We start from the raw sequence: 13427 nt of genomic DNA, 5'->3' as shown, positions 1-13427 counted from the left end.
TTAAATGGAGCACTGCTTCCGAAGCTGTTCTGAGAAAGGCTGGTCTTGTTGTATCACAGGCTCCTCTGCATCCCAAGGAGTCATTCTGTGCTGCTGGGGACATTTCACCTAACTACACTGCGTTGCTGCTGTTAACGCTTGTTCTCCAAACACAGCTGAGCTGCCAAAGCTCTTTCAAGCTGCCTGTGTCTGCCAGAGCATTTGGGCTTGAGTTGAATTTGGGTTTATGTTTACTTAGTGATGAATCTGTAAATCATTGTGTGGACATATGCACGTAAACATGCAAAACCCTAGATGAATTGTATATTCACGCTTTTCTTATTCTCCAAGCAGGATAGGAAGGTGCCTCACTGGAGGCGTTGCTTGTCCAGGGCTGTGAATGAGTGGATGTAACCTGCAGGGATGGAGGAACTGAAGCTGGGGGAGGGTTTAGAGCTCAAGCTTTTTGAGGAGCAGCTGAGGGACCTGGATCTGTTGAGTCTGGAGGAAAGGAGACTGAGGGGAGACCTCGTTGCTCTACAGCTTGCTAAGTGGAGGTTTTAGCGAGGTGGGTGTTGGTCTCTTCTCCCTAGTAGCCAGAAAAGGGGAAGCAGCCTCAAGATGTGCCAGGGGAGATTTAGGTTGGATATGAGAAGGAATTTCTTTACTTTCCTTCAAGCTTTGGAAGAGGCTTCCCAGGGAGGTGATTGAGTCCTCATCACTGGAGGTGTTTAAAAGATGAGTAGATGTCACATTTGGGGACATAGTCTGGTGGCTTAGCAGGGATATATGCTTATCCCTTAGCAGGGATAATTGATGGTTAAACTCGATTATTTTAAAGGTCTTTTCCAACAAAACCATCCTGTGATTCTGTCACTGCTTTAGTGACAAGGTGGCACTCCAGAGGTAAGCCATATACCTCGTTTCCAGCAACAGTCCTTCACAGAGCACTAAGCAAACATCCATGCACTTCCCTGCTACTTTGCAAGACAAAACCAATCAGTTATGGATGCAGGTTTGATCTGGCTACGTTAAAACTATTTCAAACTCTGTCTGTATAATCATCCCATGTGGTGTCTGCAAACACTGCACACATGCATCCCTGTTCAAGGTGTTCAAGGTCAGGTTGGATGGGGCTTTGAACAACCTGATCCAGTGGGAGGTGTCCCTGCCTGTGGCAGGGGGATGGAACTGGATGGACTTTGAGGTCCCTTCCATCCCAAACCATTTCATGATTCTATGCAGTGCACTGCATGGCTTCAAATATGGGATGAGATAGAGTCCTCATCAAGAGAAGTTTTTGAGACGTGATTGGACAAGGTATCTGATAAGCTTATCTAGGCCCCCTTTCCCATGATAGATCACCAGATGATCTTGTAAGGTCCCTTCCAACCTGGGCTGTTCTAGGATTCTATGAAATGCACCTTGTTCTGTGTATTTAGAAGCAAAGAGGCTGAGAAAGCAGACAATTCCCGTAGCCAGTGCTTTACAGACTGTTCATGTAGAAGTCCTTGAGCACATGACCCTAACATCTCCTCATTGATTAGGTTGCACACAACCTTGTGGGCAAGATCTTTTGGATTGTCTCTGCTTTCATCTTCTACTTGGGGTCCAGGTTTGTTTGCTTCAGTGTAGGCTCCAATCATCTTTCAGTCTCTGTTAGGCATGGAGTTCTCTGTGAACAAGCGTGAAGCATTGCCTGACTAGCGATGTCTGTGAGGTTCTCCTGCCACCTTCTCATCATCTTGCATAAAAGGTCTTCAAGAATGGAGAATTACAACTGTTTGTCAGCTCTGACTCAGCAGTAACAGTTACCTTGGGTGATGATCCACCTCATTCCTTAGTTTCTACTTCTTTGTTTTACCCAGTTTTGTAATCTTAATTGGATAATTCATGTTGTAAAAAAATCTCTGATTTCACATCATCAAGTCCATCTCACCTTCTGTGATTTTATGATTGACTTGTCTGGTAGGGAGAGTTCCTGATGCCACCCTGTCGAGTTCTGGCTCACCAGCAATTCACCTTTTTCCAGTACAGGATTGGTTTCTGTGCTCGTCAGTGGGCATGAGAAGGGCCTTTTCATCCCATAGAATAATGTTGTCCCAGGAACGATTCATTCTTCTGCTCCTCTCCGCTCGGAGATTTCTTTCTCTCCCAGATTGTCTCTGCTGGAGGGATTTAAAAGCCGTGTGGATATGGTGCTCAGAGACAGGGTTCAGTGATGGGTTGGCAGTATGAGGTTAAGAGTTGGACTCAATGATCCCAAAAGTCGTCTTAAACCTCAGCAATGCTGGGGTTCCACTGTGATATCTGTAAAAATCATGTCTGATCTGGAAGAATGAGCACAGAGTGAAACCTCAGTCCAGATTAGCCACAGCAATGGTCTCCATGTTTCTTCTTTGTAAATTCTGGGAGACGGGCTCGTAGGGAATATAAGCTCAGTGCCGAATACTCTGCAGGATGGTCCCTGATGGAGGAGGTGAGGAATCCTCACAGATACGTTTTTCAGTTCCTGATGTATTTCAAACACATTTATTACTAAATGAGCAAATGAGAAGATTAAATGAGTATTGGCTTTATTGCCAAGTACCAGCATTGATACTCAGGTAGATTTTACCTGACAAAACACTACTTCTTTGTTTTTCCCATGACAATATCCAGAAACTCATTCAGGATGCTTCTTTCAGGTCATAATCTGCCAGCTTTGCTTCTGTTCGTCCATGAGCAGGACCTCACCTACCTGTTCCCTTGATTTGAGAGTGGGGACACTACAGAAAATGCTGGGAAAATACCGTATCAAGCACAAATCCAAAGTAAGAAGAGGGCTGGATGTTATGACTTGACCCTTCAGATGGTTTTCTTGGCCATGTAGACCTTACAATGCCCTGCTGAGACTAGGAATGGTGAAACGGCGTTCTTGTATGGGATAACAAAGGGAAAGGGGGACTACAGGAGAGCTGCGGTGGAGGGGGTGGGTCTTGATCAGGGAGGGCAGGGATGAGGGGGAAGGGCTGTCAGTTGAAAGAAGGGAGATTGAGATGAGATCTTACAAAAAAATGTTTTCCTGTGAGGGTGGGGAGGCCCTGGGCCAGGTTGCCCAGAGAAGCGATGGCTGCCCCATCCTTGGCGGTGTTGAAGGCCAGGCTGGATGGGGCTTGGAGCAACCTGATCCAGTGGGAGGTGTCCCTGCCTATGGGAGGGGGGTGGAACTGGATGGACTTTAATGGTCCCTTGCAACCCAAACCATTCCACAATTCTATGATTCCAAGAAAAACAACAGCTTATGGTACGTAGGTATTGGTCGATAAAGCAGTGTTTACACTAAAGACTAATTAGATTATGATGACATCTCTACGTTTTCAGGAGTTTAAGGGTACAAGAATTTCATGCTGTCACCTGTGGTGACAAGTAGCAGATGCTTAGGTGACTTTGCAAGCAGCAAGTCACTAAGTCAAATTCTGCTCTTGGTTTCCCCATGTGCCCCCTTCATGCAGCACTCACTCATCAGTTTACCTCCTGATTTGGAGTGCATGTGGAGACCACCGCTTCATACATCTCGCCAGAGCAGAGCAGGGGGGCAGAATCCCCTCCCTGGCCCTGCTGGTCCCACTGCTTTGGATGCAGCCCAGGACACAGTTTGGCTTTCTGGCACGTTGCTGGATCATGTTGAGCCTCTCATCCCCGAGCACCCCAAGTCCTTCTCCTCAGGGCTGCTCCCAATCCATCCTCCACCCAGGCTGGATTTGTGCTTGGGATTGCCCCAACCTGGGTGCAGGATCTTGCCCTTGGCCTTGTTGAACTCTGTGAAGTTCACACAGCCCTGCCTCTCCAGCCTCTCCAGGTCTCTCTGGATGCCATCCCCTCCCTCCAGTGTGTCAACCATGCCACACAGCTTGGTGTCATCAGCAAACTTGCTGAGAGTGCCTTCAGTCCCGTTGAAGTTGGTGTAAGTTTGGAATATATTCCAAAGAAATGACCTGATTCTGCAAAATGATCCTAGTTGTTATCCTTTGTCCACAATTTGCTCTTCCTGAGAGGCAATACGTTCACAGAAGTGTAGAATGGCAGTAGACCAGATCAGAATGTATCTTTAGAAAGCTGAAATCTTAGTTTTAAATGTCATGTTTTGTCAGACATCGTGAGAACTCATAGGCAGCAAGTACACGGTAGATGCTATACTCTGTGATCACAGTACCCACATTAGTTCCTATCCCTTACCCAGATCCTGCCCATCCCTCTTCAAGGATCCCACTTTCAGAATCCTGTCACGAAAGATTACTTCATTTAGCAGATTCTTTGAGAGTTCAAGGCAAGACGCTGCTTCTCTCCATACTTGCTGATTGCAAAGAAGGAACGGGGTATTTATCTCTTCCTGGACCTGGGGGTAAGGGGCCAGCTGCCTTAGGCTCAGGTAGTAATGTTTGCCTCCATCCTTCCAGCTCCTCAGGCCCTCAGCTTGCAGAACGCATGCTTCTCCATAACAAGCCCCTGGGGATGTGCCTGAGGCTCGCAGTGGGACCCAAACACTTCTCTCCAAAGGTATTGTCACTTGGACTCTGCTTAGTGCCTTTGTTCATTGCAAAACACCTACTTGTGGTGGCTACCTACGCCTGCCCGAGTCTGATCAGGGTAGGCTTTGTCTAAAACCTGGGCTGCATCCAAAGCAGTGGGACCAGCAGGGCCAGGGAGGGGATTCTCCCCCTTTGCTCTGCTCTGGTGAGATCCCACCTGGAGTTCTGCATCCAGTTCTGGAGCCCTCAGTGCAGGAAGGACATGGATCTGTTGGAGCGAATCAGTCCAGAGGAGGCCACAGAGATGATCTGAGGGCTGGAGCACCTCCTGTACAAGGACAGGCTGAGAGAGTAGGGGTTGTTCAGCCTGGAGAAGAGAAGGCTGTGGGGATTGCTTAGAGCAGCCTCCCAGTACTGAAGAAGGATCCAGGAAAGATGGGGAGGGGCTCTTGATCAGGGAGTGCAGGGATAGGAGAAGAGGGAAGAGTTCTGAGCTGCAAGAGGGGAGACTGAGATGAGATCTTAGGCAGAAATGTTTTCCTGTGCAGGTGGGGAGGCTCTGGCCCAGGTTTCCCAGAGAAGTGGTGGCTGCCCCATCCCTGGAGGTGTTCAAGGCCAGGTTGGATGGGGCTTGGAGCAACCTGATGCAGTGGGAAGGGGTTGGAACTGAGTAGGCTTTAAGATCCTTTCCCACTCAAAACCAGTCTGTGATTCTAGGATTCTACAGCTGTGGCTGCATCTGCAGCAGAACCCTCTGAAGAGTCCCTGTTCCCCCGCTGGCCACCCTTCCCTGGCACAGTCACTGCAGGCTGTGGACCTTGTCCTGCACACACTATCAGGGAACAACCTCTTCTATTTTAATCAGGGAAAAAAAAAAGGCGTGGCGTTCTGGTGTCAAGAGTCAACATTGCTTTTTTTTCTGGTCCCAGACCATATAAAGAAGTATTTTTGCTGAAATCATAGTGATCATGGAGTGGTTTGGGTTGGAAGGGACCTGAAAGCCCATCCAGTTCCAACCCCCTGCCATGGGCAGGGACACCTCCCACTGGATCAGGTTGCTCAGGGTCTCAGCAACACATGTCTGAAAGTGGAAGGGATACCTTTGGGTTTTCGAAGACATCAGTCTGTAGCCATATAGAGGAATAGGGAAGAAAAATAGTGGACTTAACTGTGTTGAGAGCAAATCATTTCCAGGAATGGGAACAGGGTGGTCCTTCCCAGGTGGGCATCCTGTTGATGGAGCGAGAAACACTCATTTAAAATGCATTGACTCCTAAAGCCTCTGACACTCTCCCGTATGGTGTTTTCATACATAAAGCAGGTAGATGTGGACTGGTGGGGACTGCTGGTGTGTGGGTGCAATGAGAGTTGAAAAATTGCAGTCAGAGAAAGAAAATATCAATATTTTCCCTCAACAGAGGTAGCACGCATCAGGTGGGATTCCACGAGGTCTGCTCCCAGCTCAGCATTACTCCATTTATTCCTTGGCAGCTTGCACGGTGAAGTAGGGAAGATGTGCATGTGAGTTCCATACCAATGCTGTGCAAGGGAGGGCCTGGAGACTCTTCAGAGTGCAAGCCTCTAAGAATGCTCCTGTAGATCAATTAGGTGAAATTAATAAAGGTAGCTTCGAGAGGCAGAAAATAGGCACCTCGGATACTTCGTTCAGTTTTGGACCCCACACTCGAAGAAGGATATTGAGGGCCTGGAGCATGTCCAGAGGAGGGGAACGGAGCTGGAGAAGGGTTCAGAGCACAAGGCTTGTGAGGAGTGGCTGAAGGTGCTGGGTCTGTTTAGTCTGGAGAAGATGAGGCTGAGGGGAGACCTCATTGCTGTATGCAGCTGTCTGAAAGGAGGTTGTAGCAAGGTAGGATTTGGTCTCTTCTCCCTGGTAGCCAGTGACAGGATAAGGGGAAATGGCCTCAAAATGCACCAGGAGGAGATTTAGGTTGGATTAGGAGGAATTTCTTTACTGAAATGATTGTAAAGCACTGGCAGAGGCTGTCCAGGGATGTGGTTGAGTCCCCATCCCTAGAGGTGTTTAAAAGATGAGTAGATGTACTTGGTGACATGGTCTGGTGGCACCCTTAGCAGGGCTGGATTGATGGTTGGGCTTGATCTTAAAGGTCTTTTCCAACCAAAACCATTCTGTGACTGTGAAAATAAGAGAGAAGCAGAGAACAACTGGGATGCAAATCACCAAAATTCCCACACAAAAGGAGATGGCGATATGATCGGGGTTTGTATTAAGAGGAGCGCTATGCCTAGGATGATTCAGATGATGGCTCCGTAGCAGTGGATGCCCCCTGATGTCCTGTCTTGACTTTTGGACAGTGGTGCTGGGATGGCTGTAGACACATGGCAAGTCCTGAAGCAGACAGTGGTATTGACCACTTGACCTTTCAGAGAAGAAGTCTTCTGCTTTGGCAGAGTTCTGCCAGTGGTTCTCATGGGGAAGGGGCTGGTGAGAGGGCTCGTTGTCCACCTGGGGAGCAGACAGAAGCACCGGGTTCAGTTCTCAGCAGTGGAGATTTCAGATGAGCGATGGGAACTGTAGGTCTAGAATTTTGTTGAGTTCTGCAGATCCCCTTCAGAGCAGCTCCTGCAGTGTAGCAGCACATTTTCTAGGGACAGCTTAGGAAAACATCTGCTATCTCATCTCTTTGATCCCTTTTTGAGGAGAAGTGTGGACTGAAGACTTCCGGAGATCCTTTCCATATCACAGTTCCAGTAAATGAAATTACTAACCGGTAGAACAATTCTGATTTTCCTTGAATTAAAGAGTGTATCTAATTGTGTTAGATTAAACTACTTCAACAGGAGAGTAGACGTCCACGTAGTGTTCACTACGGATACGGCTCGAGCAACGTGGAGAAGTGATCCCAAAGGTTTTTTTATGTTCGTTTTGCTTAAAATTAATTAGCAGATTCTATCCCAGTTCACAATTGGCTTGGGCTAGTCCGTGATTGCCTTGTACAAATGAGTACAGAAAAAAGAATGGAGCAGAGAGGATCAGAACTGCAATTACTGAGGCCAGAGGGGAGAAATTGTTCTAAACAACACACGCGAGTGTCCGTGAGACCTGTAACTGGGTGGCCGGTGACCAAAAGCTGTACCATGGTTCTGTGGTGCAGCAGGGCTGGGGGAAGCTGGGTGAAGGACAAAGCTATGGGAGACCTTGTAGCAGCCTTCCAGTACTGAAAAGAGCTCCAGGAAGGCTGGAGAGCAATGTCCTCGAGTGGACTGGGGCACCACCAGGCACCTGTGTTCCCAGCTGGAAATCATGGAATGGTTTGGCTTGGGAGAGACCTTAAAGCTTGTCCAGTTCCAGCCCCCTGATGTGGGCAGGGCCACCTCCCACTAGATCAGATTGACCAAAATCCCATCCAACCTGGCCTTGAACACCTCCAGGGATGGGGCAGCCACGAGTTCTCTGGGTAACCTGGGCCAGGGCCTCTCCACCCTCACAGGAAAACGTTTCTGCCTAAGATCTCATCTCAGTCTCCCCTCTTTCAGCTTCAAACCATTCCCCCCTTCCCTATGGCGGGGGGGTGGAACCGGATGATCTTTAAGGTCCTTTCCAACTAAAACCATTCCGTGATTCTACCCCAGCACTCGCTGATAAAGACTCCTCCAATGGCAAACCAGATATGTGCCAGGAAGGATCTAACTCTTATTTTTGTCCCAACCCCAGGAGAGCTGAGTGCTGTTGACACTGTTCCCATGTTGAGTTAAAGATGGAGTCCTTTTTGCTGGGCATTTCCTTTCCTGAAGAGCCTGTGCAATCGGTTGCAGTGAAAAAGGAATTGGAACATGCGTTGTGCTTGCGATATGCTTGCTACAAAGCAGATCTGAAATGAAGCTTTTCAGTGCTTGCCAGCAGTCAGGCTCACAAAGTGCAGATCGCTTCAAAATTCCCTCGCGCAGCAGTTGGTGGGGAACTCTCTGTCTTACAACAGACCCTCGGTTGCAAAGGTTGCTCCTTGCCTGGAGGGGCTGCCGTGGGTAATTACTTTCTCTCTCTTTTTCATAGGTCTCACTCAGGTCCTGGCAGGCGTTCCTGATGTGTTGCTACACGTTAACAGGGCAGAAAAGAGCTTGGCTGTCTAAAAAATGTGAATTCTCTTTCTGTAGGATCAGAAGATTGATGCTAAAAGCAATAAATGCTGTGTTTGTAAGAGCTGCTGAAACAAAACCTTCCTGGGCATGTGAGGAAAGGAATTAACTGCACTTTAGAAAGAGATAAAGCAACTGGAATATCCAACATGGAAATGATAAATGTGATTTCTCCTACGCTCGTATTTTAGAAAGAAGTGCATTTTATGCTAAAATAATAGCGATACTTGTTACATATAGTGATAATAATAGTGATACCTGTGCCCAGGTATCAGAAAGTGTGGCCAGCAGGAGCAGGGAAGTGATCGTCCCGCTGTACTTGGCACTGGTGAGGCCATAGCTTGAATCCTGGGTTCAGTTCTGGGTCCCTCACTCCAAGATAGACATTGAGGGGCTGGAACATATCTGGAGAAGGGGAACAGAGCTGGGGAAGGGTCTGGAAAACAAGCCTTATGAGGAGCATCTGAGGGCACTGGGGTTGCTTAGCCTGGAGAAAAGGAGGCTGAGGGGAGACCTCATCACTGTCTACAACGACCTGAAAGGAGGCTGTAGCAAGGTGGGTGCTGGTCTCTTCTCCCAAGTGACAGGGAATAGGATGAGAGGAAATGGCCTCATGATGTGCCAAGGCAGGTTCAGATTAGACATCAGGAACAATTTTTTCATGGAAAGGGTTCTCGGGCACTGGCAGAGGCTGCCCAGGGTAGTGGTGGAGTCCCCATCCCTGGAGATGTTTAAAAGCTTCATAGATGAGGTGCTCAGAGATCTGGTTTAGTAGTGAACAGGTATGGTTGGACTTGATGATCTCAAAGGTGTTTTCCAACCAAGTGATTCTATGATCCTATGATTCTAAGAATATTTTTTTAGATAGCAATCTGATCTCCTGGCTGCACAGAACTGTTTGTCCCCTCTGCAGGGAGTGGGGCTGTCAACCCCAGAACAGTTCCACGTGGTGGGACAGCAGCCAGGTTCCTGCAGGTGAAGCTGCACCAGGTTGGGAGGCAAACCAGACAGAGCAGAGCTGGTGTGGAGAAAACGCTGCTGCCTTTTTATGCAATTCCTGGGATCAAACCAGACCAATCTGCTTGGGTCTCTCAGGGTTTCTCAGCTGCCAGTGTCACAAGCCAGCATGATTTAACTTGTGAGGGGCTACTTCTGACAAGTATTGCATCAATCTGTTCATAGAAATGTTCAAGGCAATCACAGCTTTATTGTTATGAGGCCTCAAAACAAAAAGACCAAATGCTGTTTCACGGTTCCCTGTTAGAGCGTGGTTCTGTTGATACAAACCGCCGATTCTGTAGTTTTTTATCACTTTCCTGAAATTTTCATGTATCGTTATGAGAGAAAGAGAAGAGGCCAGATGCCTTCAGTTCTGATTTTCAACGTCGCGATACAACTGCAGCCCAGGGTGGGAGCGGAGTTGAGAGCGATTTGATGGCAGAGGAGCGGGTTCTGCTCCAGCCCCAACCCCACTGGCCCTGCCTCTGCTCAGCTGGCTCTTCCCACGGGCTCCCTGCAGCCCCTGGATCTGCGTGGGAACGACACTGCCGCAGGCCAACCTGCCTGAAGCTTTGGGCCACCTTGCTCCAGGCAGTCCCACTCTGCCAGAGCACAAGGAAGGGCCCCAGCTCTATTCATGGTGTGGTTACATACCCTGATGTTTCCCTAACCTGTGTTTTACGCTGTAGCTGCAGGAAGAATCCATTTCATCCCACTGGCAGAAACTCATTTACATTTTTAATTTCTCCTCTGTTTGCTTTAATTTGTACCTGTTTGTTTTGTTAACATCCATTCTTTTTTTTTTTTTTGCTTTGTATTTATGTTGTGTTTTGTTTGCTCTCTTTTGCCTCCGTTGCTGCCAGGTCCCGGTGCCTCCCGGATCCAGCCGGCCGATTAGCCGACGAGCACGCCCTGATAGCAGCCTACGTGAGCCGGCTGCAGAGCGGCGTGCGGTTAGCGTTAGGAAAGCCTTCCCGGAGCAGCAACGGGTACGGTAACGCTGCTTCCCATGGTGGGGGATATACCCATCAAACACATTTGGCCTCTGTTGGCAAATCATAGACTCAAGAAATGGTTTGAGTGGGAAGCGACCTCAAAGCCCACCCAGTTCCATCCCCTGCCATGGGCAGGGACACCTCCCACTGGATCAGGTGGCTCCAAGCCCCATCCAACCTGGCCTTGAACACCTCCAGGAATGGGGCAGCCACCACTTCTCTGGGCAACCTGGGCCAGGGCCTCCCCAGCCTCACAGGAGAACATTTCTTCCCCATATCTCATCTCAATCTCCCCTCTTGCAGCTGAAAACCATTCCCCTTGTCTTGTCCCTGCACTCTCTGGTCAAGAGCCCCTCCTCAGCTTTCCTGAAGCCCCTTTCAGTACGGGAAAGCTGTTCTAAGGTCTGCTGCTAGAAGCAGCCAAGCACAAAGAACATCATTTCAGTCCTGGTTTCATTGTCCATAGTGCCTGCCATGTCAGCTCGAGAGACTGACAAAATCCATGCTCTACTGTTGCCTCTTTTGATCTTCAACCCGCATCTCATATAATAACAAATCTGTCTGCTTCGGGCAGGCTGTAGGCAGATCTCCAGGGCTCACCAGCAAACGATCTGTGTTTTAAACTGATGAAGGTAACAGCGGATCTCATGTACTTAGAGTGTTCCCTGTAGCAACCATCACTGTTTCTCTCTCTTCCGCTCTTCTGTTTGTGTCTACTTCTGGCTGTTGTTGGAGACAAGGTACTAGATGCTGTTCTGGCCCACATGCTGTTCTTGTGCTCCTCATGGCCCCTGTCCTGCCAGTGCAGTGCAGCCTTTGGGACCAGAAGAGACCATCAGAGCATCTTCTGTGACTTCTCACACCCATGTCCAGGCATTTGGGCATCTAAGAGGTGTTTGGGCAATGCCCTTAATAACATACTTTGGTTTTGGTTAGCCCTGAAGTGGTCAGGCAGTTGGACCAGATCATCCCAAAAGAAGGGAGATTGAGATGAGATCTTAGGAAGAAAAGTTTTCCTCTGAGGGTGGGAAGGCCCTGGCCCAGGTTGCCCAGAGCAGTGGTGGCTGCCCCATCCCTGGAGGTGTTCAAGGCCAGGTTGGATGGGGCTTTGAGCAACCTGATCCAGTGTGAGGTGTCCCTGCCCATGGCTGGGGTTGGGACTGGATGGGCTTTGAGGTCCCTTTCCATCCAAACCATTCCATCATTCTATGATGCTTGCAGGTCCCTTCCTACTGAAATTAATCTACTTTACTCTACTCTTACTCTACCCTATACAATCCCATTCATCCCTGTACTGAACCTAAGACCTTATTTCCTTAAAGATGTAGCTTTTAGAGAACACCATGGTGGAGAAGCCTTCATTTCATTGACAATATGTCCCAGTGATTAATTGCAATTGCTATTTAAGAGAGCACTACTTCTAATATGAACTTGTCTTTCCTCCACTTCCCATCCCTTACCTTTGCAATTTATCACCCAGCATCTTTTCACATCTTTCAGCCTAACTCTGAGAACCTTTCTGTCATGGCTCACTGCATCCCTGAGATTTTTCATCTTATTAAGGGTTATTTAATTCACTGATGTCCTCCAACCAAAAAGTCCATTGAAGATACATAAGGAACACAGCAAACGGGGCTCAGGGGACTTCATTTATCTTATAAGATACTGTTCTTTTTTTCCTACTGCATTATTGTGGTAGCAAGCCAAAGCGGTAAGTGCTTTTCAAAGACATAATAGGAAGTCCCCACTCTAAAGGCCATGCTCTGGGCACTGAGAGCTGCTGAGCGCAGCGAGTTGTACCGTGTACAGCTGGAAGGCTTAGGGAGCTGATGAGTTGTGCTTTATTACTTGGACAGCTGTTTGTTACCTGTTTCTTAGTCTCAGCATTCCTAGCTTATGTTCCCCATCCGTCAGCGAGTGTGCTTGTCCCCAGCTCCCAGGAAGTCTCCATTTCAGCTCCACTTTTTGCCAGAAAAATTAAGTGCCCCTGGCTGACGTGTCATTATTTTTATGTATTGTGGTTCTGCTTTTACCACAGAAGACAGGAAGGACGTGGATTTGTTGGAGCAAGTCCAGAGGAGGTCACGTAGATGATCCGATTGCCTTTGAAGTCCTTTCCAACCCAAACCATTCTGTGATTCCATGACAGCTGGCCACAGGGTTTGTGTGGTTTGCTTTTGGTTAGTGGATCTAGGTGGATGAGTGGGTGGTCAGCTGCTTGGCTGGGGTGATTTGCTCTCCTTTAAATTCCCAACTCTCTGAAGCTGCCATTCTCTGCAGAACTCCTGATTTTAAAGGAGAATGAAAGGAAAACAATCACTTTTCTTAAAGATGTTGTGTCCATAAGATCCTTAATCTTGGCTCACCATCAGTTGACACCCAGGATACGTGGCCCTCCAGGATGGTGCTGCAGCAAGAATAGCCATAGAATCATAGAGTGGTTTGGGTTGGAAGGGACCTCAAAGCCCATCCAGTTCCAACCCCAGCCATGGGCAGGGACACCTCCCACTGTATCAGGTTGCTCAAGGCCCATCCAGCCTGACCTTCAACACCTCCAGGGATGGGGCAGCCACCACTGCTCTGGGCAACCTGGGCCGAGGCCTCCCCACCCTCACAGGGAAACATTTCTTCCTAAGATCTCTTCTCAGTATCCCTTCTTGCAGCTTCAAACTGTTCCCCCTTGTCCTAACCCTGTGCTCCCTGAGAAAGCGCCTGTGCCAGTGCTATCATATTTCCAGAATTCTACTGCTATGAAAATCCCTGGCCTCTCCCTTGAGCACCCTCCTCCTCTTGAGCTCTGGGCTTAAGCCAGACTTTATTCTTCTCA

The 13427-nt window shown here is 48.5% G+C and overlaps 1 protein-coding gene across 12 annotated transcripts in view; it reads left to right on the top strand.

The window, feature by feature from the left end:
- DTNB (dystrobrevin beta) overlaps positions 1–13427 on the top strand; it is a 148555-nt gene that overhangs the window by 57222 nt on the left and 77906 nt on the right. For 7 of the 12 annotated variants that reach the window (XR_011336830.1, XR_011336831.1, XM_069850650.1 and 4 more), the window contains exon 11: positions 10469–10594. The exons of 3 other annotated variants lie outside the window; for them this stretch is intronic. Coding sequence is in view for 5 of the 9 variants with exons in the window: in XM_069850650.1 (XP_069706751.1) it covers positions 10469–10594 (126 nt within the window). In the remaining 4 variants the exon portion in view is untranslated. Of the gene's footprint in view, positions 1–4418; positions 4519–10468; positions 10595–13427 lie in introns of all 12 variants that reach the window. 2 more of the 12 variants (XR_011336833.1, XR_011336832.1) reach the window with 1 other exon arrangement.

This window comes from Phaenicophaeus curvirostris, chromosome 2 (genome assembly GCF_032191515.1).
Source record: "Phaenicophaeus curvirostris isolate KB17595 chromosome 2, BPBGC_Pcur_1.0, whole genome shotgun sequence".
In the NCBI taxonomy this organism is placed as follows: domain Eukaryota; kingdom Metazoa; phylum Chordata; class Aves; order Cuculiformes; family Cuculidae; genus Phaenicophaeus; species Phaenicophaeus curvirostris.
The sequence above is the reverse complement of the archived record's forward strand: the minus strand, read 5'-3'. Positions and strand labels throughout refer to the sequence as shown.